The sequence below is a fragment of the Mesoplodon densirostris genome, chromosome 11 (genome assembly GCF_025265405.1).
Source record: "Mesoplodon densirostris isolate mMesDen1 chromosome 11, mMesDen1 primary haplotype, whole genome shotgun sequence".
NCBI classification, from domain to species: Eukaryota; Metazoa; Chordata; class Mammalia; order Artiodactyla; family Ziphiidae; genus Mesoplodon; species Mesoplodon densirostris.
Genome location: NC_082671.1, coordinates 4,725,224 through 4,745,541, shown reverse-complemented (window position 1 = coordinate 4,745,541; position 20,318 = coordinate 4,725,224). Strand labels below are relative to the sequence as shown.

General features: G+C 58.2%; 1 protein-coding gene across 2 annotated transcripts in view; it reads left to right on the top strand.

Annotated features, from left to right (window-relative positions):
• IQSEC3 (IQ motif and Sec7 domain ArfGEF 3) overlaps nt 1–19,848 on the top strand; it is an 89,091-nt gene extending 69,243 nt beyond the window's left edge. The window contains exons 6-14 of one of the 2 annotated variants that reach the window (XM_060112950.1): nt 1,065–1,187; nt 1,639–1,805; nt 6,457–6,596; nt 7,723–7,848; nt 9,873–9,972; nt 10,104–10,265; nt 13,742–13,834; nt 16,177–16,226; nt 19,435–19,848. In XM_060112950.1, coding sequence (XP_059968933.1) covers nt 1,065–1,187; nt 1,639–1,805; nt 6,457–6,596; nt 7,723–7,848; nt 9,873–9,972; nt 10,104–10,265; nt 13,742–13,834; nt 16,177–16,226; nt 19,435–19,848 — 1,375 coding nt within the window. Of the gene's footprint in view, nt 1–1,064; nt 1,188–1,638; nt 1,806–6,456; nt 6,597–7,722; nt 7,849–9,872; nt 9,973–10,103; nt 10,266–13,741; nt 13,835–16,176; nt 16,227–16,308; nt 16,384–19,434 lie in introns of those variants that run through there. The other variant, XM_060112951.1, reaches the window with a different exon arrangement.
• The last annotated feature ends 470 nt before the right edge of the window (nt 19,849–20,318 follow it).

The window sequence follows — 20,318 nt, the reverse complement described above, 5'->3', positions numbered from 1 at the left end:
CCACGGGCTGTGGGCACGGAGAGAGGGCAGGGTGGGGCAGGTGTACGATGACCAGGACAGAGGAGCGCGGAGCAGCGCGTGGGCGCAGAAGGCGACACGTCCGCTGCACGGGGGGGCCTGCGGCCCTCAGGGGCACGGGGCCCGCCGCTCACGGCGCTGGAAGCGGCACACCCCGAGGAGGGTGAGCGTGGATACGCCGGTGGTTGGGAGGTCCTCGGGAGGGAGGCCCAGGAGCAGGCCAAGCCACAGGAGAGACACTGACTGATGGGGGTGCCTGGCACTCGTCCCCACCACGCACGGAAGGGGGACATCCAGAGGCGAACTCTCCAGGGTCAGAGGTGGCATTTCGGAGGTGGAAGCACCCTTGGGGAGCAAGACTCTGACCCTCCCTTCTCAGAAAAAGAAACTGAGGCTCCAAGAGGTGAGCCTGTGGCCCCAAGCCACAAAAATTCAGTGATTGGCCCAGGCCCAGAATCTGGCTGCACCTGTCACCCTGTCCCCTCCACGTTAAGCTGACTTGTCATTTACCTGGGGGGGAGGATGGGGGGCTCCTTGTCTGCAGACGCTCCGACCTGGGAGGGTGGTGGTGTAAGAGGAGGTTCCCGAACGGGGCGGAACCAGGGAGAAAGGCCCCGAGAGGCCTTGGAGAGGAGAGAAAACACTGTTCACCGTTTGAACCTCTGACTCTGGGCACCCTGGGGCTGAGAGGAAAGGACCTGCATTGGGAAGCAGCAGGCTCAGCCTCCTCCTGGCCCTGGGGCCTCGGACAGCTGGCTGCAGCCCCGGGCCACAGGGTCCGGAGGTGGGAGGGAGGCCCTCAGCCAGTGCCTCGCAGGGCTGTCAGGTGGGAGGAGGTGTGACGAGGGTCCTCGTGGGCCGTGGAAGGAGTCCCTGGGGGTGGGTAGGGTAAGTCCCCCCTTGTTGGTTACAGACACCAAGTCCCCCCTCCCCACCAGGGTGGGGCTTCCAGCCGGTGGGTGGGCCGCGCCCTCCTCCCAGCTCTGGTGGGTGGATGGAGGTTCGGGGCCCACGCCCCTCACGACCCCCTCCCCTCCCGGCCTCAGCTGCGTGGTGGACGAGATGGACTTCTCTGCCATGGAGCTGGACGAGGCCCTGCGCAAGTTCCAGGCGCACATCCGCGTGCAGGGCGAGGCCCAGAAGGTGGAGCGGCTCATAGAGACCTTCAGGTGGGACCCTTCCCCAGCCCCACTCCCCTCGCACACGCCCGGGACTTGGGGGCGGGGGGCGGGCGGGGAAGCAGAGTGGCTGTAAGCCTGGGGTCCAGGAGTCCCTGGAGGGCCTGGAGGGACGCAAAGATGTGGGACAGACCCCCCGGGCTCTCCCTGCAGGCACCTCACCGTCCCCATCGACCAGCGCATCTTTCCTGAGCGTCTGTGTGAGGCTGGAACGGGGCCGGGAGTGGGGCTCCGGGGGTGTCTGGGTGTGTGACAGCTGCCCCGTCCCCTCGGAGGGGATGGGGACCGAGGTACGGGGCAGACGGCAGTTGGCGGCGGGATGGGGAGCCCCCCTGGGCTTAAGCCCTCAGAGGACGGGGCACGTTCCCAGGCCCCCCCCGTCGCTGGAGCTCAGGGAGGCTGCGGGCCCTCAGTCAGCACCCTCCCGTGTCTCCCCGCACAGCCAGCGCTACTGCATGTGCAACCCTGAGGTGGTGCGGCAGTTCCACAACCCGGACACCGTCTTCATCCTGGCCTTCGCCGTCATCCTCCTCAACACCGACATGTACAGCCCCAACATTAAGCCCGACCGGAAGATGATGCTGGAGGACTTCATCCGAAACCTGCGAGGTACAGGGCCGGCGGCGGGAGGAGCGGGGACGCTGCTCGGGTCGTTCCGGGAGTCTCAGCCCCGACGCTAAGTTGTCACCCCGGTGGCCGAGGGCACTGCGTGCCGCCCTCCGGGCCCGGTCTCGCAGAGCGGCCCTGGGGAAGGTGCTAGCATGCCAGGCATCGGGGGAGTTTCCAGGAGCCGCTGCCACTGTCCTGCAGCAAGCGGCAAGGGCCCCTGGGCGATGCCCCGTGCCCTCTGTGGAACGTCCTCCGTGGGGCGACCTCCCGGCCCCAGGCACCACGGCTGGTGTCTGGGTGGTACCGGCCCTTTCGTGGTCCGCGATTTAGGAGAGAAGAGCCACGAGCAGGGCCTTGGGATAAACTTTATGGCGTTTACCAGCCAAGTCGTCTCCTAACTGATGTGTGTTGGATTCAGGTTTCCTGGGTTTCATCGCTTCCTCGTTTTTAGTTTACCTCCAGAGAAAAGGTACACTGGAGACAAACTTTTTAAGAGTGTGCATGTCTGGATATTTCTTTTTCTATCCTCAGCCTTGGTTGAGCATTTGGCTGGGAGCAGAATTCCCTGTTGGAAACACTGAACTCAGAATTTGGAAGGCGTGGCTCCGTTGATTTTTAGGTGTCAGTGTGCTGCTGCTGTTACAGTTCCTGACCTCCTGCTTATGTTTTTTCACTCGCCCTGAACATTTTTAGGTTCTTCTGTCTTTTGTGTTCTGCATTTTCACCATGATGTGCCTTGTCATGGTCCTCTTTCATCCATTGTGCTGGGTACTACGTTCTTCCTTTTAGTCTAGAAACACATGCCTCTGATTGTGGGAACCTTTTTTTTTTTTTTTGATAGAAAGGAAAGATGCTTTATTCAGAAAAGCCGGCAACCTGGGGAGAAGGTGGACTTCTGTCCAGAGACCCACTCTGAAGATTCTGCTCAACCATGACAATTTTTAAAGGGAAAAAGGGGAAACAATCTCAGTTAATCATTAAAGCAGGAGGTCAGATTCTTTGTCATTTTTCCATTGCAGGCAGGCCTGCTGACTTCTCCTGATTTTCCTTGGGACGCTGTCTTACTCGAGCGGTTTGTCTGCAATTGGATTCTTTTACCCACGTGGTCCGCCTGTGCCCTCGGGGTCCACCTGCAAATTTACTAAGGGGGACCTAGGGGTAGAGAGTTAGTCATTCTTTAACTACTTAATTCTTCATTCTTACTCCTTCTAATCCAGGAAAGGAATCAACAGGTTAAGAGTAAGACATTTTGTACATTTAGTAAAGCAGAAATCAGGACCTAGGTTGAATGTTGCTTAGTGATCTCATCTTTATGATGAAGGTCTGAGGAATACAGGGATGAACAAACAGAAAAGGGGCAAAGGAGCTGCTTACAATTTCATCATCTACGTTAAGTCAAATCATTAAGCTGTATACCTTAAACTTATACAGTACTGTGTATCAATTATATAGCAATAAAACTGGAAGAAAAAAAAGAAAATCAGTTGGTACTTTCAGCTGTATCCAGTTGTTGGTTAACTCACAGATAGACCTGATAATTTAATATTCACAAAATATTTACCCTCACATAGTAATTGCAGATCAAATTATTTGTACAGACTCCTTTGTGTTCCTACTGGTAAAGCTTTAAAAATGCTGTGAAGTGTAAGAGTTCTGCCCCATCTGGCAACATCTTCGCATAAGCTTATATTATTTTGGAAAAATGCATACATATACTCCAATATACAATGTCTCTAATTAGAATTTATTTTCAGATGGGAACTCTTCTTAAATACTGTATCTGATCATTTCCCCTCTCCATTTTCCTACTCTCCTTCTGGAACTCCTATTATTCAGGTGTTAGAACTCCCAGTTTGAGCCTCTGATCTGTAGAGCTCTCTATTTGCCATCCTTGTCTTCTCATTTGACTTTCTTGAAGATGTCCCTCAGCTTTATCTTTCAAATCTCCTACTAAGTTTTTCGTTTCTGCTATCTTATTTTTCATTTTCAATAACTCTTTTTTGCTAAGTGTTCCTCTTCTATAGCATTTTGTTCCTGTTTTGTAGATGTCATATCTTCTTATTCATCTCTGAAGATATGTTTTTTTCTGATGAAACTTGGTTGTCCATCCATATTTAACAGTGAACCGGGCCTCCCTGGTGGCGCAAGTGGTTGAGAGTCCGCCTGCCCATGCAGGGGATACGGGTTCGTGCCCCGGTCTGGGAGGATCCCATATGCCGCGGAGCGGCTGGGCCCGTGAGCCATGGCCGCTGAGCCTGCGCGTCCGGAGCCTGCGCGTCCGGAGCCTGTGCTCCGCAACGGGGGAGGCCACAACAGTGAGAGGCCCGCATACGGCAAAAAAAAAAAAAAAACAGTGAACCACTAAAAGGCTGATTAAAACTCTGAGCATGTATGGGGTTGCTGACTGATGGACATTCTCACAGCAAGATTTAGTTCAGTTGTTTCATTGGGAGACCTGACTGCAGAATCTTTAGATATTTTCTCTTGTGCTGGTTGCTTCCTCAAAAGAGAAATGTCCAGTCTGTTGCCCAGAGGGTATGAGTCTGTCTGCCGGTATTCCGAGATCTTTGTGGAAAATGGGTTGAGGGGGTCTCCTAATACGTAGACATCATCTCCATCCCCCAGTTTTTAGCACAGACTCCCGCCCTTGGCTGGGCTTGGGGTCCCCCAGCCCAGAGTTCCTGGTTCATCCCTTCCAAAGGAGGAAGCCTCCATCAGAAGACTGGGGTGGGGCTTCCCTGGTGGCACAGTGGTTGAGAGTCCGCCTGCCGATGCAGGGGACACAGGTTCGTGCTCCGATCCGGGAGGATCCCACATGCCGCAGAGCGGCTGAGCCCATGAGCCATGGCTGCTGAGCCTGCGCGTCTGGAGCCTGTGCTCCGCAACGGGAGAGGCCACAGCAGTGAGAGGCCCGCGTACGGCCAAAAAAAAAAAAAAAAAAAAGACTGGGGTGGAGGAAGGGGTGGGGATGTCTAATTGCCTTTTAAACTGATTTTCCACCGACTTTCCTGTTGCGAGCCCAACTTCACCTCCACCTCCAGGGGCTGCACCAACTCCAGGGCCTTGGTGGTTCTGAGCCTCCTAACCTCTCTGCTGGCTTCTGTTTCTTCTTCCCCAGGTTTGCTGATCCACGTCCTCATTCACCCACTTCCAGGTCCCCTGGTGCCACTGCCCCTTTCCCCGTCTCTGCCTTTTAAAAAAAATTCCTTTTTCTAGGGCCTTCAGAAGGAGCCGACGGGGTGCAACCTGCCGTCTTTACCTGGGAGCCCCGTGTGCTCAGTCCCTGGCCTGCTCTTTTGTGCCCCCAGCCTGGCTTCTTCCAGGCCCCTGGGTGCCCGACTTTCAGAACCAAAGTTAGATGTGGGAGAAACAGGGTCAAAACAGAGGGCCGCTCACAGAAGGTGTGATGTCCTCTCGGCACTTAGGAAGACTCCTTGGAGAGCACTTGCCCAAGATGTTTTATTTTTAATTTTTCCCTCTTAAAAAAAAGGAGTGTAGGGCTTCCCTGGTGGCGCAGGGGCTGAGAGTCCGCCTGCCGATGCAGGGGACACGGGTTCGTGCCCCGGTCCGGGAAGATCCCACATACCGTGGAGTGGCTGGGCCCGTGAGCCATGGCTGCTGAGCCTGCGCGTCCGGGGCCTGTGCTCCACAATGGGAGGGGCCACAAGAGTGAGAGGCCCACGTACCGCAAAAAAAAAAAAAAGGAGTGTAGGGCTTCCCTGGTGGCGCAGTGGTTAAGAGTCCGCCTGCCGATGCAGGGGACACAGGTTCGTGCCCCGGTCTGGGAAGATCCCACATGCTGCGGAGCGGCTAGGCCTGTGAGCCATGGCCGCTGAGCCTGCGCGTCCGGAGCCTGTGCTCCGCAATGGGAGAGGCCACAACAGTGGGAGGCCTGCGTACCGCAAAAAAAAAAAAGGAGTGTACAATCATTAAAGAAAGATTTAGAAAAAGTAGAAAGAAGACTTTTTTTTTTTAATTGCCTCTGTTTCTACCTCCCGGGGAAAGTTGTTTTCGTGTTGGTCTATTTCCTACTGGTATTTCTTGCTACCAGGGTCTGAACGTCTCTGTGACGTGGGCGAGGGGTGGTGGTCTCCTCACAGCACCACCACGGGGGATGCCCTCCTCTCCTTCACTTAATGCCTCACTACCCACCCACCACCGCCACCCCGTGCTCCCAGCGAGGGGAGGATCTTGTCCCCACTCAACAACTAATCGCTGAGCTCCACGCTCCCTACCGGAGGGGAGGGGTGGGCCTGAAGACCGACACAGCGATGCTCAGCGATCCTCCTGGTGGGGCTGGAGTGGAGGCTGTTAAGACGGGAGAACCGGGGGAGCAAAGGCAGGACCACAGAGGCCGCGTTCAGAGATGGGGAAGGAGGCCTGGGAGGGGGGAGCAGAGGCTCTGGCTATGGCACAGCAGGAGGGGGCGCTGGGGGCATGTGCTGGGCCCTAGTGGAGTAGCTCTGGTGCCTGGCCAAGGAGTTCATCCCTACTCTAGCGGGTATGAGGAGCCAGCCACCGAAGGCTTCGGAGCGGGGACAGGGCAAAATCAAGGCCATTTCATTCTTTGGAGCGGCAGTCAGGTAGGGGGCGCCCCCTCTCTGGCTCCAGGCCCCTGACACCCCTCCCCTTGCCCGTTCCACGGCTGTAGGTGTGGACGATGGGGCTGACATCCCCCGGGAGCTGGTGGTCGGCATCTACGAAAGGATTCAACAGAAGGAGCTCAAGTCGAACGAGGACCACGTCACGTACGTCACCAAGGTGGAGAAGTCCATCGTGGGCATGAAGACAGTAAGTGCCCACCGCAGAGGAGCACGCGCCGCGGGGCATCATTTCCCCTCCCGGGGCTGCAAAGGCCCTGTCTCCATCTCCTTCCCTTTCCTTCTTCCTGGCATCGCCTCCTCATCTTCCAGAAACGTGTTCCCCCTCTCCGCTCACTTGTAGTTACTGTGTCCAGTGCCTCCGTGTGCTGTGCAGGGCACCCTCTTCCTTCCACCCGCCCGATTTCCTCATCGCTCCCTGCGACCAACTCCTGTGGCAGGAGAGATCGAAGTGAAATACTGAGAAAGACTGCCGGGTGCTCTAGGGTCGAAGCATCTGGATGGCCAGATAGGGAGGTTTGGGGTGGTATGGGTCTTGGGCATCCTGGATGGTCCTACTGAATAGAAGGCAGGACATGGGCTAAAGCAGGCTCTGGACGTGGGGTCTCAAATCCTTGGGGTGGCCCCTGAGTTGTAGCCCGTGTGGCAGTTTGCAGCGCTTTCCAAGTTTGCGATGATTTTTAAGGGAGCGTCCTCAGTAAATGTCAGAAGAGGCTCTGTATACCGTAGACATAAAGGTCCTGGCCTCCATCGTCCTAACCCTAACCTCCCCGAATTCTTGGCTCAGGGAGCAGTTTGGGGACCTCGTCTGAGGCTCTGTGCTGGACCCTCCCGCCCAGTCGTGCGGGGCCGGCCTTTTCTGGCTGGAGCCTGCTGTGCCGAGGTCAGAGCCTCTGTCAGGTTTGCGGACGCCCCCTGAGGAGGCTGTTTCATGCACTGGAGCAGATTCGCGGTGTCCCCGGGACCCCTCCCTCTTGCACACTGGTGTTTGGGTGTGCAGCAGAGACAGGCACAGCCCGGGATGTGGGGCTGCCCTCACGAAGGCCTCGGAGGGAAAGGCGTGCACAATCCGAAGGCTCTTTTCAGTTTCCTTCCCCTGCCTTTTACCTGCTCACTGCGTCCAGCACTGTGAAGCCCTCTGGCCCAGCCCTGCTCCCTAAGGAGCCTGAGGAAGGGGAGAGAGCCCGGGGGGAGCAAAGAGGGAGGGTCGGGGCCAACCTGGGGCTGCATCTGCTCTTCCGGAAAGTGGGCGCCGGGGGCAGGAGGGCTGCGACCTGGGCGGCCGCCCCGGCTGTGAGCGCTGTGCCCCGGCCCAGGTGCTGTCAGAGCCGCATCGCCGCCTGGTCTGCTGCAGCCGGCTCTTCGAGGTGACGGATGTGAACAAGCTGCAGAAGCAGGCCGCGCACCAGAGGGAGGTGTTCCTCTTCAACGACCTGCTGGTGGTGAGTGGGGACCCCCAGAGGGCCGGAGGCCCCGGGGGCTCCGAGGGCACCCTGCCCCCAGGATGCCATGATGCTGCATACCCCGTGGCTGATTTCCCAGCGTGGGGTGTGAGGTAGCCCAGGCAGATACGAGCCTTCCTACTTTGTTAGTTATGAAGCCGAGGCACACAGAGGTCATCTGCTCGCGGTTCCCGGGTCCTGGTGCGAGTGGATTAGATCCCAGAGCCTCTGCATCCCCCCACTATGGGGAACCTGGGGCTGGAGGGTACAGGGCTGCACGTCCGTCCCACGGGAAGTGCAGGAGGCCTGGGGGGGGGCCCACACTGTCCCTGGGCCCAGGGGGGATGCCGGCCTGCATGTGGGTGTGTGCATGCGCGTGGGCGCGTGTGTGTGCGTGTGTGTGTTTGCGCACGTCTGTGGGGAGCTCGGCCTTTGCTCTCTGAATACAGGTATCCATACAACAAATATTTAACGAGTACCAACCATGCCCCAGGCGGTGTTCTAAGTGCTGGGAAGCAGAGTGAGCAGGGTCTGGCCTCTGTCTTTTCCTCAAACCCCATACCTTCTCCATCCACGGGTCATACTGGCACTACCTCTAAAACTGTCCCAAATCCAACGCTCCCCGCCTGAGGTCCACCTCCGCAGAGTAACGGAGTCAGCACCTCCAGCTCCCGGACCTCACCTCCCTCCACGCCTCTCCTCTGCCGCCCGCCCCCTGCCCCACCAGCTGCCTCCACAGGCCGACTCCAGGCTCCGTCTATCTCGGGCCTTAATCTTGCGGCTCCATCGTCTGCTTGAAAAGCTCCCCAGACCTTGCACGACCCCCTGCCTCTCCTCATTCAGTGCAGACGCTCTCCCCGCACCTCACAGGTGGCCTCTGCCCACCCACCGTCTAGTCCTGACCCTACTTCGTCTTCAAAACACCTACCAGTTTCTGCAGTTACCCTATGTATCCGTTTCTTCACGTTGCTTTTTGGCGATGATGGATTGATCCACTGATGGATTCATGGACCCTGAGGGTCCTCCTCCCCGGAGGGAGGCACCCTGAGGGCTGGGCTCCCCCGTCCTCTCCTGTGTCCCAGCGCCCAGCTCAGAAGGTGCCGAAGAAACATTTGTACATTGATGGAGACAAGGGAGGTAGAAAATAATTAAGAAGACAAACAAGATGATATCAAACCGGGGGAAGGTGCTATGAAGACAACAAAGCAGGGTGATAGGTTGCAGTAGCTGGTGTTAAGGTGGATTTTTTTTTTCTGTTATTTTGTTTTTGTTTGTTGTAAAGGCTGGTGAGGGAAGGAATCTCTAAGGAGGCAGCATTTGAGTTAAGATCTAAGTAATGAGAGTAACCCAACCACGCAAGAAGCTGCAGGGCGAGTCGTGGAAGGAAACAGCAGGTGCAAAGGCCCTGTGGTAGGACTGAGCCTGCCCCGTTCAAGCTATAGAAAGGGCAGCATGGACTGAACATAAAGCCAGAGTAAGGCAGGGACCAGACCAGGTGGGGCTTACAAACCAGGGCACGAAGTGTGGACTGGCTTCTAAGTGCTGTGGGAATGGCCACTGGAGCATTTTGTGCAATGAAGACCGTATTTTTTTTTTTTTTTTTGCGGTACGCGGGCCTCTCACTGTTGTGGCCTCTCCCATTGCGGAGCACAGGCTCCGGACGCGCAGGCTCAGCGGCCATGGCTCATGGGCCCAGCCGCTCTGCGGCATGTGGGATCTTCCTGGACCGGGGCACGAACCCACGTCCCCTGCATTGGCAGGCGGACTCTCAACCACTGCGCCACCAGGGAAGCCCCTGAAGACCGTATTTTGATATTGTGTCTGTACATATGTATGTGTGTATACATGTGTGTATATGTGTGTGAATGTATCCTAAGTGTGTAAGTGGGCATGTGTGTGCGTGTCTCTTTTTGGGTGTTTACTTGTGTTCACAAGAGCCCTGGGTGTTCACTCATCCAGGTGTGTAAGGCACGTTTATACACACGCACACCTGTCAGTGCACGGCTGTCCCCTGTCTCGGACAGATTCTCAAACTCTGCCCCAAGAAGAAGAGCTCCTCCACGTACACCTTCTGCAAGTCCGTGGGCCTCCTGGGCATGCAGTTCCACCTCTTTGAGAACGAGTGTAAGTCTCGGTCACCCGTGGATGTGGCAGAGGGCGGGGGGTGCGGGGGAGGGGGAGGGGCAGGCGCTCCCGAGGCCCCCTCCTCACCCGCGGCTGCTCACGGCCTGTGGGGCCTGGGGTCTGGTTTCCAGATTACTCTCACGGCATCACACTGGTGACCCCTCTCTCGGGCTCCGAGAAGAAGCAGGTGCTGCACTTCTGCGCCCTGGGCTTGGATGAGATGCGGAAGTTTGTGGAGGACCTGAAGGAGTCCATCGCGGAGGTGACGGAGCTGGAGCAGATCCGCATAGAGTGTAAGGACGCGGTGAGCCCAGAGCCTCCGCGCAGCCGGGCTCCGGTCAGCGGGAGCAGGGTCGCTTGCAGACAGACACTCCCTGCACCCCTGCGGAGGGCGTGTGGGCGAGCCAGGCCCCTCCTGCCCTCCCGAGCCCTCCCTGCCCCAGCCCCACGGCACCATCATGGCTGATGGATGCCTCACAGTTAAGGCGAGGTACCTGAGGGTGCACACACGCGTGTGCACATGTAGCCAGGCTGTGGGGCGGTGTGCGGGCCCCTCGGAACGGAGAACTCGGCTGGGTTTGACCAGGACCAGCGAGTGAGCCGGCCCTAAAGGCGGGCTTGCAAACCGAGGAGGTCCGGGCCTGGAGCACTTCTTCCCACCCAACCTCCCTGGCAGCCTCCTCCCCTGACCCAGTCCAGATTCACACGTCACACCTGGTTGTTTCATGGTTTTCACCTCTTCTAACCTGGAATAGCCCCCCCACTTAATTTTTTCATAACGTCATCTCCTGAAGAGTCCAGTCTGGCTTTCTGACTGTCCCTCATCTTGGAGTTGTTTTCTGGCCTCCAAGGAGTGCCTTGGTTCCTGATTGCTCCCGTTCAGGTATCGTAGACAATCTCTGCGCCTCTTCATCTGTCCGGGTGGTTTACCGGTCACCTCTTAGTTCAAGAAAAGAGCAGTGACACCCTGTGGTCTCTGCCCACCTAAAAGCTTTCCTGGTGAAGCATTGCAGCGGCTTCAAAGAGCCTTTAAAGGAAAATTAAGTAAGAATGGATTCAGAAACTAAACAGAAAATAAAAACAGACTCCAGGTCTGCCTTACATGGCCACTTAGTTGAAAAGTATTTCTAAATTGGTATAAATCCCTTGGGCAGGAGGAAAGGTGGTGGGAGTTTCTGAGCAGGGGCCAATGCGCCAGGGCGGTGCTATTTCATCAGCATCTTTGGAGCACCTACTGTGTGCCAGGTGGTTTGTTTAGGTGTTCACGGGGTGGGGGTGCAAGGCAGATGTTGGCCCCCACTTCACGGATGGGACTCAGAGCAGTTAGGGGATGTGCCTAAGGTGCATATTAGAAGCGGAGGATCTGGCAGTTGCAGTGAAGTCTGATTCTAAGGTTCATGTACTTTCCACCCTGAAAATGAGAGGATAGCTTCTGTTTTTAATTTCCTAAGGAAACAACGAAATCAGGTTAAAACAAAAACTCACCAGGGAGTTCCCTGGTGGCACAGTGGTTGAGAATCTGCCTGCCAATGCAGGGGACACGGGTTCGTGCCCCAGTCTGGGAAGATCCCACATGCCGCGGAGCAACTAAACCCGCGCGCCACAACTACTGAGCCTGCGCTCTGGAGCCCGCGAGCAACAACTACTGAAGCCCGCGCTCTAGAGCCCGCGCGCCACAACTACTGAAGCCCGCACGCCTAGAGCCCGTGCTCTGCAACAAGAGAAGCCACCGCAATGAGAAGCCCGCGCACCGCAATGAAGAGTAGCCCCCCGCTCACCGCAACTAGAGGAAGCCTGCGCTCAGCAACGAAGACCCAACGCAGCCAAAAAAAAAAATAAAATAAAAATAAAAACACCTCACCAGACCAGACTGTGAAACTAACTCAGTATCGCCTGGTACAGGGAGGGTGTAAATTCCCTTTCTGCTCTCCGTCGGCGACGTGAGTTCAGGGGTGTAACAGACAGACTTTTCAATGCCACCTTTGCTGTTGATCTAGAACATTCTCAGAGACACACCCTCTTGTCAGTACATCCTAGATAGGTCCGCACAGCCGCGGAGCACAACGCCCACAGGTGGGCACCAGCATGGCTGCCAGAAGTCCCTTCCCCCATCAGCCTGGGAGCAGCACGTCCTGCCCCTCCAAGTACTAAGGAGGAGATATCGCCAAGGTCCGTGTGCTGAGGGCAGGAGGGCAGGGACCAGGCTCCTGTCTGCTCCTATTCTTCAGATGGAGAGAAAGGGAGGAAAGCTGAGGACAGAGGAAGGGCTGCTCAGAGAGGCAGGGGAAAAGGAAGTAGAAAACAGGAAAAAGTCGCCACAGCTCCCGTTTCTCGAGCACTTACTACACGCCCACGCTGGGCTGAATGCCGAGCCTATTGTATGAATTGTTGCTACATCTTTCCAGGAGGTGAGAAGTATTATCTTCATGTTGCAAATAAGGAAACTGAGTCTAACAGAACTTAAGGAAGTTGTCCAAATTCACGCAGTCATTGACAGAACAAGACTGGCACCCAGGTTCCTGGGATGCCTTGCTTGTAATTACAACGCTAACTTCTCCAAAGCCAAGACGGCCCCTCTGAGGAGAGAGAGCCACTCTCACTTCAGTAAAAATATTGAGTATCGCTTGATGGTGTGACTCGGGCAATCGGCACAAATGGTTCTGGTTTGGGGTTTGCAGGCCGGTGCCCCCAGATTACAGATGACTAGACAGGCAGAAAATGGGACCCAAGAGAGTAGCTTTAATACAAGGAATTTGAGTGATGTCTCCTGGAAAAGAGGAACGGAGGAGAGATTTAATAACGGCTGTCAAATCTCCAAGGAGGGTAACTGGCCGTTCTCCAGCACCACCGAGAAAAGACAGGAAGGAACAGGTTTACAGTCTAGAGAGAGGAATTAAAGCCGAGTAGCCAGACAGACCTCTGCCGGGCCCTCGGGCGACTGGGACCCCCTCGTCGGGGGAGCTCAGCCAGCTGGCTGGACGGCACCAGCGGTGCTGAGGCTGCTACACCAAGTGAGCCTTTGATGTCGTCACAGGAGCTGATATTTACTGAGCCCTTGCAACATCCAGGCCTTGTTCTAAGTGCCTTAATGTCTTTCCTCCTGTGATCCTCTTTTTTTAAAAAAATAAATTTATTTATTTATTTATTTATTTATCTTTTATTTTTGGCTGCGCTGTGTCTTCGTTGCTGCGCATGGGCCTTCCCTAGTTGCGGCGAGTGGGGGCTACTCTTCGTTGCAGCGCACGAGCTTCTCATTGCGGAGCACAGGCTCTCAGCATGCAAGCTTCAGTAGTTGCAGCATACGGGCTCAGTAGTTGTGGCGCACGGGCTCAGTTGCTCCGCAGCATGTGGGATCTCCCCGGACCAGGGCTCGAACCCGTGTCCCCTGCGTCGGCAGGCGGATTCTTAACCACTGCGCCACCAGGGAAGCCCCCTCCTGTGATGCTCTTGATGACACTCAGAAGTGGATGCTGCAGTCCCCTTAGGGAGGCACAGAGAGGCTAAGTAACCAGCCTGAAGCCACACAGCCAGGCAGCGTCAGAGCCGGGATGCAGACCCAGGCTGTTGCCTCCCTCCCGTCAACCCCCTGCACCTCCTCTCTGGCTGCCGGAACAGGCGCTGCCAGCCCCGGCACTGAAGCTGACATGGAGTGGGTGCCGTGTGTCTGGGAGCCCCTCTTCCTCCTCCTGCTCTCGTCTCATTTCTCCTCTCCCCTCTGTGTGCTAGAGGTCGGGGTTTCTCTCCATTCACGAGCCTCTCCGTTCCCCAGGGGAGCTGGAGAAGCAGCAAGGAACGAAGACTCTCTCCTTCAAGGCCGGGGGAGCCCAGGTGGACCCACAGTCGAAGCAGGGATCGCCCACAGGTGAGTTCCAGACCTGCGGCCCTGGCCCATGTGGAGGCCACTCAGTGCCCCTGGCCTTGGGGTCCTGGGGATTCGGGTGAGGGAAAGGCTCGTTTCCATGGCCTCATCTGCTGGGGCTTTAGCAGTGAGATTGAGGGGGAAGGTGAGAGAGGAACGTGCCCACTTACAAAGGTCACTGTTCCCCCTGGAGGCATCAGGCTCAGGGCTCTGACATCCTGCCCCAGTGCCCGCTTGTTCCCTCTGCACATCGGGGGTTAGGGGTGTGGGGAAGGGAAACCACGTGAGAAAAAAAATGCCGTGTCTGTGGCTGGGAGCAGGTGAGAAGGCAGGTGGCCAGAAGGGTCTGGAAATCTTGATCTGCCCTATCAAGACCTCTCCCTAATGAGCCAACGTCACTCTCTAATCCCAGGCCTGAGTCAGCACCCCGAAACCCAGATGAACCCTCAAACCCAATTTCTCAAATGATTTCTTCAAGTTGAATTTTCACTCCAGACAAGTCAAGCCAGCTTCAGGTTTTGTATCACCTTTGGCCACGTTCTCTAGACCCGCTCCCACTGCCCCCTCCTACCTTCCCCCCTCCCCCCAACCTGCAGGGAGGCAGGAAGAGTTGTCTCCACCCCTCACTCCCCCACCCCTGCTCCATCTGCCCCAAATAGAAAAGAATTAGGAGAGGTGGCATGAGAATTAAATCCCATCCCAGCAAACCCCAGCGAACCATCCAGAACTGTTCACTAATTAATTCAGTCGTTTATTCCTACATTTAATGAACACGTACTGAGTGCCTGCTGTGTGCCTTGTGCTAAGCCCTGGAAAGCCAGGGTCCCAGCAAGACGTCAGCTTGAGCTGAGACACTCCAGTGGGCTCCATGCTGGTTCCAACCCCCCGGTTACAGTTATGGCCGTGGCGCCGAGATGCTGTATCAGCATCACAGGACTGGTCACACCAGCTGGGAGAGGAGATTTGTTTTCCAAGCAAGACTCGGGGCTCTTTTAGCTCATGGAGACTCTCACTATGGTGTCTCCTCTGTGTATGGGTCTGACCTGCCACCATGCGTTCATAATTCTCCACCCGCCCAGGTTTTCAGCTGGTCCTTCATTTCTTTCTTTTTTTTTTATAAATTTATATTATTTATTTATTTTTGGCTGCATTGGGTCTTCATTGCTGCGTGCGGGCTTTCTCTAGTTGCGGTGAGCGGGGGCTACTCTTCGTTGTGGTGCGCAGGCTTCTCATTGCGGTGGCTTCTCTTGTTGCTGAGCACGGGCTCTAGATGTGCAGGCTTCAGTAGTTGTGGCACACGGGCTTAGTTGCTCCGTGGCATGTGGGATCTTCCTGGACCAGGGCTCGAACCCATGTCCCCTGCATTGGCAGGCAGATTCTTAACCACTGCGCCACCAAGGAAGTCCTGGCCCTTTATTTCTACAAGGTCAGAGTACACGCTTGTTTTCACAGCTGTGTAATAGAGTCAAACCTCAGCCGTGATTGATTCCCGGACACCCTGCCCCACTCTACTCTCTGCAGCCCAGACTGCCTCTTTGGGAAGCTGCAGCCCCTGGCCAGGCCCTGATATGTATCTCCAGGGCCTTGTCCATCAGTTCCCTCCCCAGCTTCCTCTTGTGCTACAGAAAGCAGAGGGATGTGCACAGCAAGGGAACTAGCACCCTCCCCGGGGGTGTAAGAAATTAGAGGGGCCCTGGCCGACGGCTCTGGGGTGCCTGCTGGGGGTAGGGGTGGGAGTCAGGGGTGACTGAGCCAGAAAAAATCATCAAGCTGTCCCCGGGTGTCTGCAGGGTCCCTGGTGCTGTGCCAGGCCCATCAGGTAGCAGTCAGAGCCATTATCAGCTATTTGTGCCAGGCCCTGCCCTGTGGCTCGTGCAGCTCGTTGAATCCTCACCACTCAGCTAAGTAGCAGGAACAGGAAAGGAACGTGGCCCCTCCCTCTCGGAGCCTGTGCCACAGACACAGAGGAGCCCCCCTTTGCTCTGGGAACCAAGAACCAAGGCCTCCTCACAACCAACCTGCACAGTCCGTATGGGGCGCTCTGACTGTGGGTAAAGGAGACTCCACAATACCCAGCAAGGAAAAACGCCAGAGACCTTCTAGTCCATGAGGGCCCAGAGAGGTGCAGCATCTTGCCCAAGGTCACACAGCTAGTACGTGGCAGAGCTGGGCTCAGGCGCCCAGTCCACTGCCCCCGGCGTGGTGGGGGCCCTGGAGTCTCCGGCCGCCGCATTGAATTGCAGGGAGGCTTGGTTGGGGCCTGCGGGGCGGTGGAGACAGGGCTTCGTGCGGGGCAAGGGCCAGGGCCAGGTGGAGAGTGAGCCCTGTGCTCTTTGCCTTCAAAGCCAAAAGGGAGGTGGCACCGGCTGAGAAGGCGGCGGAGAGCACGGCGGAGGTGAGTGGAGGCCTGGTTGCCCAGGTGAGTGAGTCTGTGCCCCCTGCCCTCTTCTCACTGTCTCTGTTGTTTCTCTTCTCAGGTTTTAATCAATGCCTCCCCAGCCCGACTCACCATTTTACCAATTTCAAGAGATACAATTAAAAGTTACTGCTAGCATGGGTAATACCCCTCTTCCAGCACCTAATCAAGCCACAGTGCCCCCTCCCGTTCCCCAGCCCACCCTCCCCGCCGAGCCTCCCAGGCCGAGCTCCCAGGCTAATGCGTGCAGATAAAGCCCCCAACACCCCCATCGCATCCCTCCCGCAGTCCCCCGAATCTGCCGCCCCGCACACTGCCATGGTCCTGATGCTCCCGTATCAGAGACCAAGGTTCCCTCCTCCACATCTTGCCAGCCTCTGTAGCAGGGAGCCTGGCCCCTTCGAGAATCACCCCTTAGGTCTGTTGCCCGAGTGAGCACGGCGGGGCAGACCCTGTCCTCCTGGATGCCTCTGGGGAAAGTGGAGGCAGCTGGGAGGGTACAGTTTCCGCCCAGGACAGCTGGTCCACCTGGAAAGCTGGCCTCGGGGTGGGATACGCAGGAGGAGGTGAGGCGAAGTGGGGGTGGGGTTGTCTTAGGGCTTCTCCGGGAGGGAGGGGCGGGCAGCTGCTGCATCTGAAGACTGTCCACATTGGAGGGAGGGGACTGGAGAAGTAGCAGCAGCAGCTGGTGCCTACCAGGCCCCCGGTGGCCACCTGGGACAGGCATGCAGCTGCCCTGCAAGTCTGCTGGGCCCCAGCCCTCCCCACTGGCTCCCCTCGGACCCTGGTGAGCCCCTCACTCCTTTCTGCCAGGGCTCCAGGGACCCTCACTGCTCACACAGACCCTCACTCCAAACTGGAGGAGCCCTGCCCCCAGCCTGACTAAGCTTGCGGAAGCCCCAGGACACCCCAGAAAACCCCAGCTTCTCCTCTCCCCCCCCACACACCTGTGTCTGGAGGAGGCACCTTCACACGGAGGAGCTTCCTGCCCCAGCAGCTGACAAGCCCCCAGGGTGGGTATTCCATCCCCTGCCCCTCCTCCGCCCATCATCCTGCAGCTGCCCGTTCTCCAGCCTTGCAGATAAACACACGAAGTTACCAGCCCTTCGGTTTGTTCCACCAGCCCTGCCTGTGGCTTAGCGCCCCCTGCCCAGGGAGGACCGCGATCTGGGGGCCATTATCCCCTCCTCCCCGGCCCAGGGGGCCACGTGGCTATCTGCAAGGCTGCCACCCCGGCTAGTCCCAGGGCTCTGACAGCCTCTGCTCGCCTGCACAGAGGCGGCCTCACCGCCGGCCTCTCAGCTGGACCCTGAGCTCCCGCGTCCTCCCCCCCCCTCCACCGTCCTTGCCTGGCCACCCCGCTGGCAGGCGCTTCTCCAGCTTGTCTGAGCTGTCAGGCCTGCTACTCATGTTCCATCTTCTCTCCCTCTCTCTCTCTCTCTCCTTTCTTTCATCAGCAGGGAGGTGAGAAGGGGGTCAGAATGAGGGAATGTTTTGCTGTCACTTCCTGCTTTTCACTTACTGACCAGAGGGAGGTGCAGACAGCGGAGGGGGAGGGGGGAAGGGGAGGCGAAGAGGAGGTGCAGGGTGAGGCCAGGGCTGCGGCCACAGGGGGCCTCGGAGGGTCCGGACTGGGGCGGCCAGGCGTTTGCCTGGGGCAGGGCAGCTGTGAAGTCTGGGGGCGGAGAGCAGAAGGCCTCCCCCGCTGTCTCAGGCCACTTTCTCCCAGGGAATAACTCAGAAGCAGGTGGGGAAAGGGGCCGCACCCACCCCTCCCCAGCTGCAGTGGACAGAAGCCTCCTGTCCCAGTGAGGACCACAGAGGGCTCCCCGAGAGGGAGGTGGACGCAGCCCTGCTCTCGGCCCACCCCAGGGCTTGGCAGGGCACTGAGGGGCTCCGGGGCTCCTGTGATTGGTTGGGATACGGGGGCGGCTCAGGCTTAGAACACACGGCAGAGGCTGGAGGTTGAGAACGGAGAGTAGAGCCTGCAGCCTGCGGAGCTTGGCGGTGGGGGCTTGTGAGAACCCAAGGGCAGAGGAACGGGGCTGGAGAGCCGAGCAGCCCACCAGGGCAGTGCCCGGACCCAGGAGGGGGCGTCCCTGAAACTGCACCTTTTGCCAGGATCTGCTGGCCTAGGGCTCTGAGATAGTTTAGGGCAGGGCCCTCCTGGTCTAGACCTGGCCATAGGATGCCCTCCCCTGCAGCCTTGGTTTCCGCCCCCCGTGCACTGAGCAGCGGGCCTGGGTCGTGGTTCCCAAGGGCATCCGCAGAGAGCAGGGTCTCAGCCACTCCCTGAAGGGCCCAGGTGTCGGAAGGGGATGGTGTGTCGTACCTACAGGCTGGTGAGCCGGAGGGATGAGGAATTAAACCCCTCTCCTTCCAGAATCCTCCGATTTCTTCCACCTCCCCTGCTAGCAAGAGGAAGCCAGGCTAGTTCCCAGTGCCCTCCATGGGCCACTCCCCTCATGCCCCAGCCAAGGGGGAAAGATAGAGCCCTTTCTGGGTTCCCCCTCCTGCAGCGGGATGGGTTTCTCCAGGGCCCAGGTTGGGCCAGAAGGGCACCTGGGGACCTGGCTCTGGCCTTGGCCGCTCTCGAATGTGTGGGCACAGCCCTGGGGAGTCTGGGAGGATGGGGCAGGTCCAGATCACCCCTCGGGGGTCCCTGGCATTCCAGGGTTGGGATACCTTTGTGATTCACAGTGATGAGAAGACCTCCCTTTAAGAAGCTGGTGGGAGGGTTAGGGGCTTGCAAAGCTCCAAGCCACCTGCCTCCTGACTCTGTCCCTGTGTCCGCCACACACCCCTGGGAGGCAGGGCGCAGGCAGATACCCCTGCCTTTCCAGCTCGAGGTTGGTGGGAAGGCGGGTGGGCGCCCTCCCGGGGCCCAGGGCCACCCAGCAGGACCTGAGTCCGTTGGTAAAGCCGCCCATCCCACAGAAGGAGCCAGGCCGCTCAGGCCGGGTAGAGCACAGCGTCTCTGGACTCCACCCAGGCTCAGCGCCTCTGCCTGGCAGCTGGGTGCCCTCTGGGTGGCGGAGACATGGGGAGCGGGCCGAGGTGAGGGCTGCGAGCCCCTGGTGGGCACAGGGGCCGGGGAAGGGGGGAAGGGAGGCCCAGGGTGGCCAGTCCTAGCAGCTGGGACTTAGTCTTGTAACATTTCACACTTCTCTGGCTGTTTCTAAACTAGGTGTCAATTCACAACAGGCTTCAAACGTCCCAGCACTACTCCGGGCTGGGGGCCGAGAGGGGAGCACCAGCGCCAGACCTGCAGCCTAGCCCCTCGAGGGAGCAGCCCCCTCTGCTGCCACCACCGCCGCCCACAGCCCCCGGGACCCTGGTGCAGTGCCAGCAGATTGTCAAGGTCATCGTCCTGGACCAGCCCTGCTTGGCCCGCATGGAGCCCCTGCTGAGCCAGGCCCTCTCCTGCTACGCCTCGTCCCCCTCCACGCCCCTGGGCGGCCCGGGCTCCCCCGTCAAGGCGGTCCACCAGCCGCCCCTGCCCCCCGCCCCGCCCCCCTACAACCACCCGCACCAGTTCTGCCCGCCTGGCTCCCTGCTGCACCGGCGCTGCTGCTCCAGCGGCGCCAGGAGCCTGGTGTAGACTCGGCAACACCCCTGCGCTGCGGTCCCGGGGGGCTGCGTCGGGGCCCCCGCTGACCCTTCACCCGCTGCTCCCCACGCCCGGCGCCTTGCTGGCTGCTCACCACTGTCGTTTCAGAGAGAGAATCCCAGTCCCTGGCACCTGGTTTGCTTGGCCCAAGCTTCCCTTGCTCAGTTGAGCGACCCTCCCCCCAAATCTGCAGACACCCCTCACTCTCCTGGGGCCCAACACAGCCAGGCACGGCCAGGCCTCCTCTCCCCCCACCGTTACTCTGGCCACTTGGAACAGGGACTGAGGGCCTAGCCGGCTTCCAGGCCAAGTCTGCCAGGCGCGAGGGCTGGGTGGCCAGCACCCAAGCCTTAGACAGAAGGTGGTCTGGCTCACCGCCCCAGCGCCGGGTGCCACGCTGGGTGGGGGACAGCCGGCCCTGGGTCCCTGGAGCGGCCAGGTCAGGGGGAGGCATGAGGAGG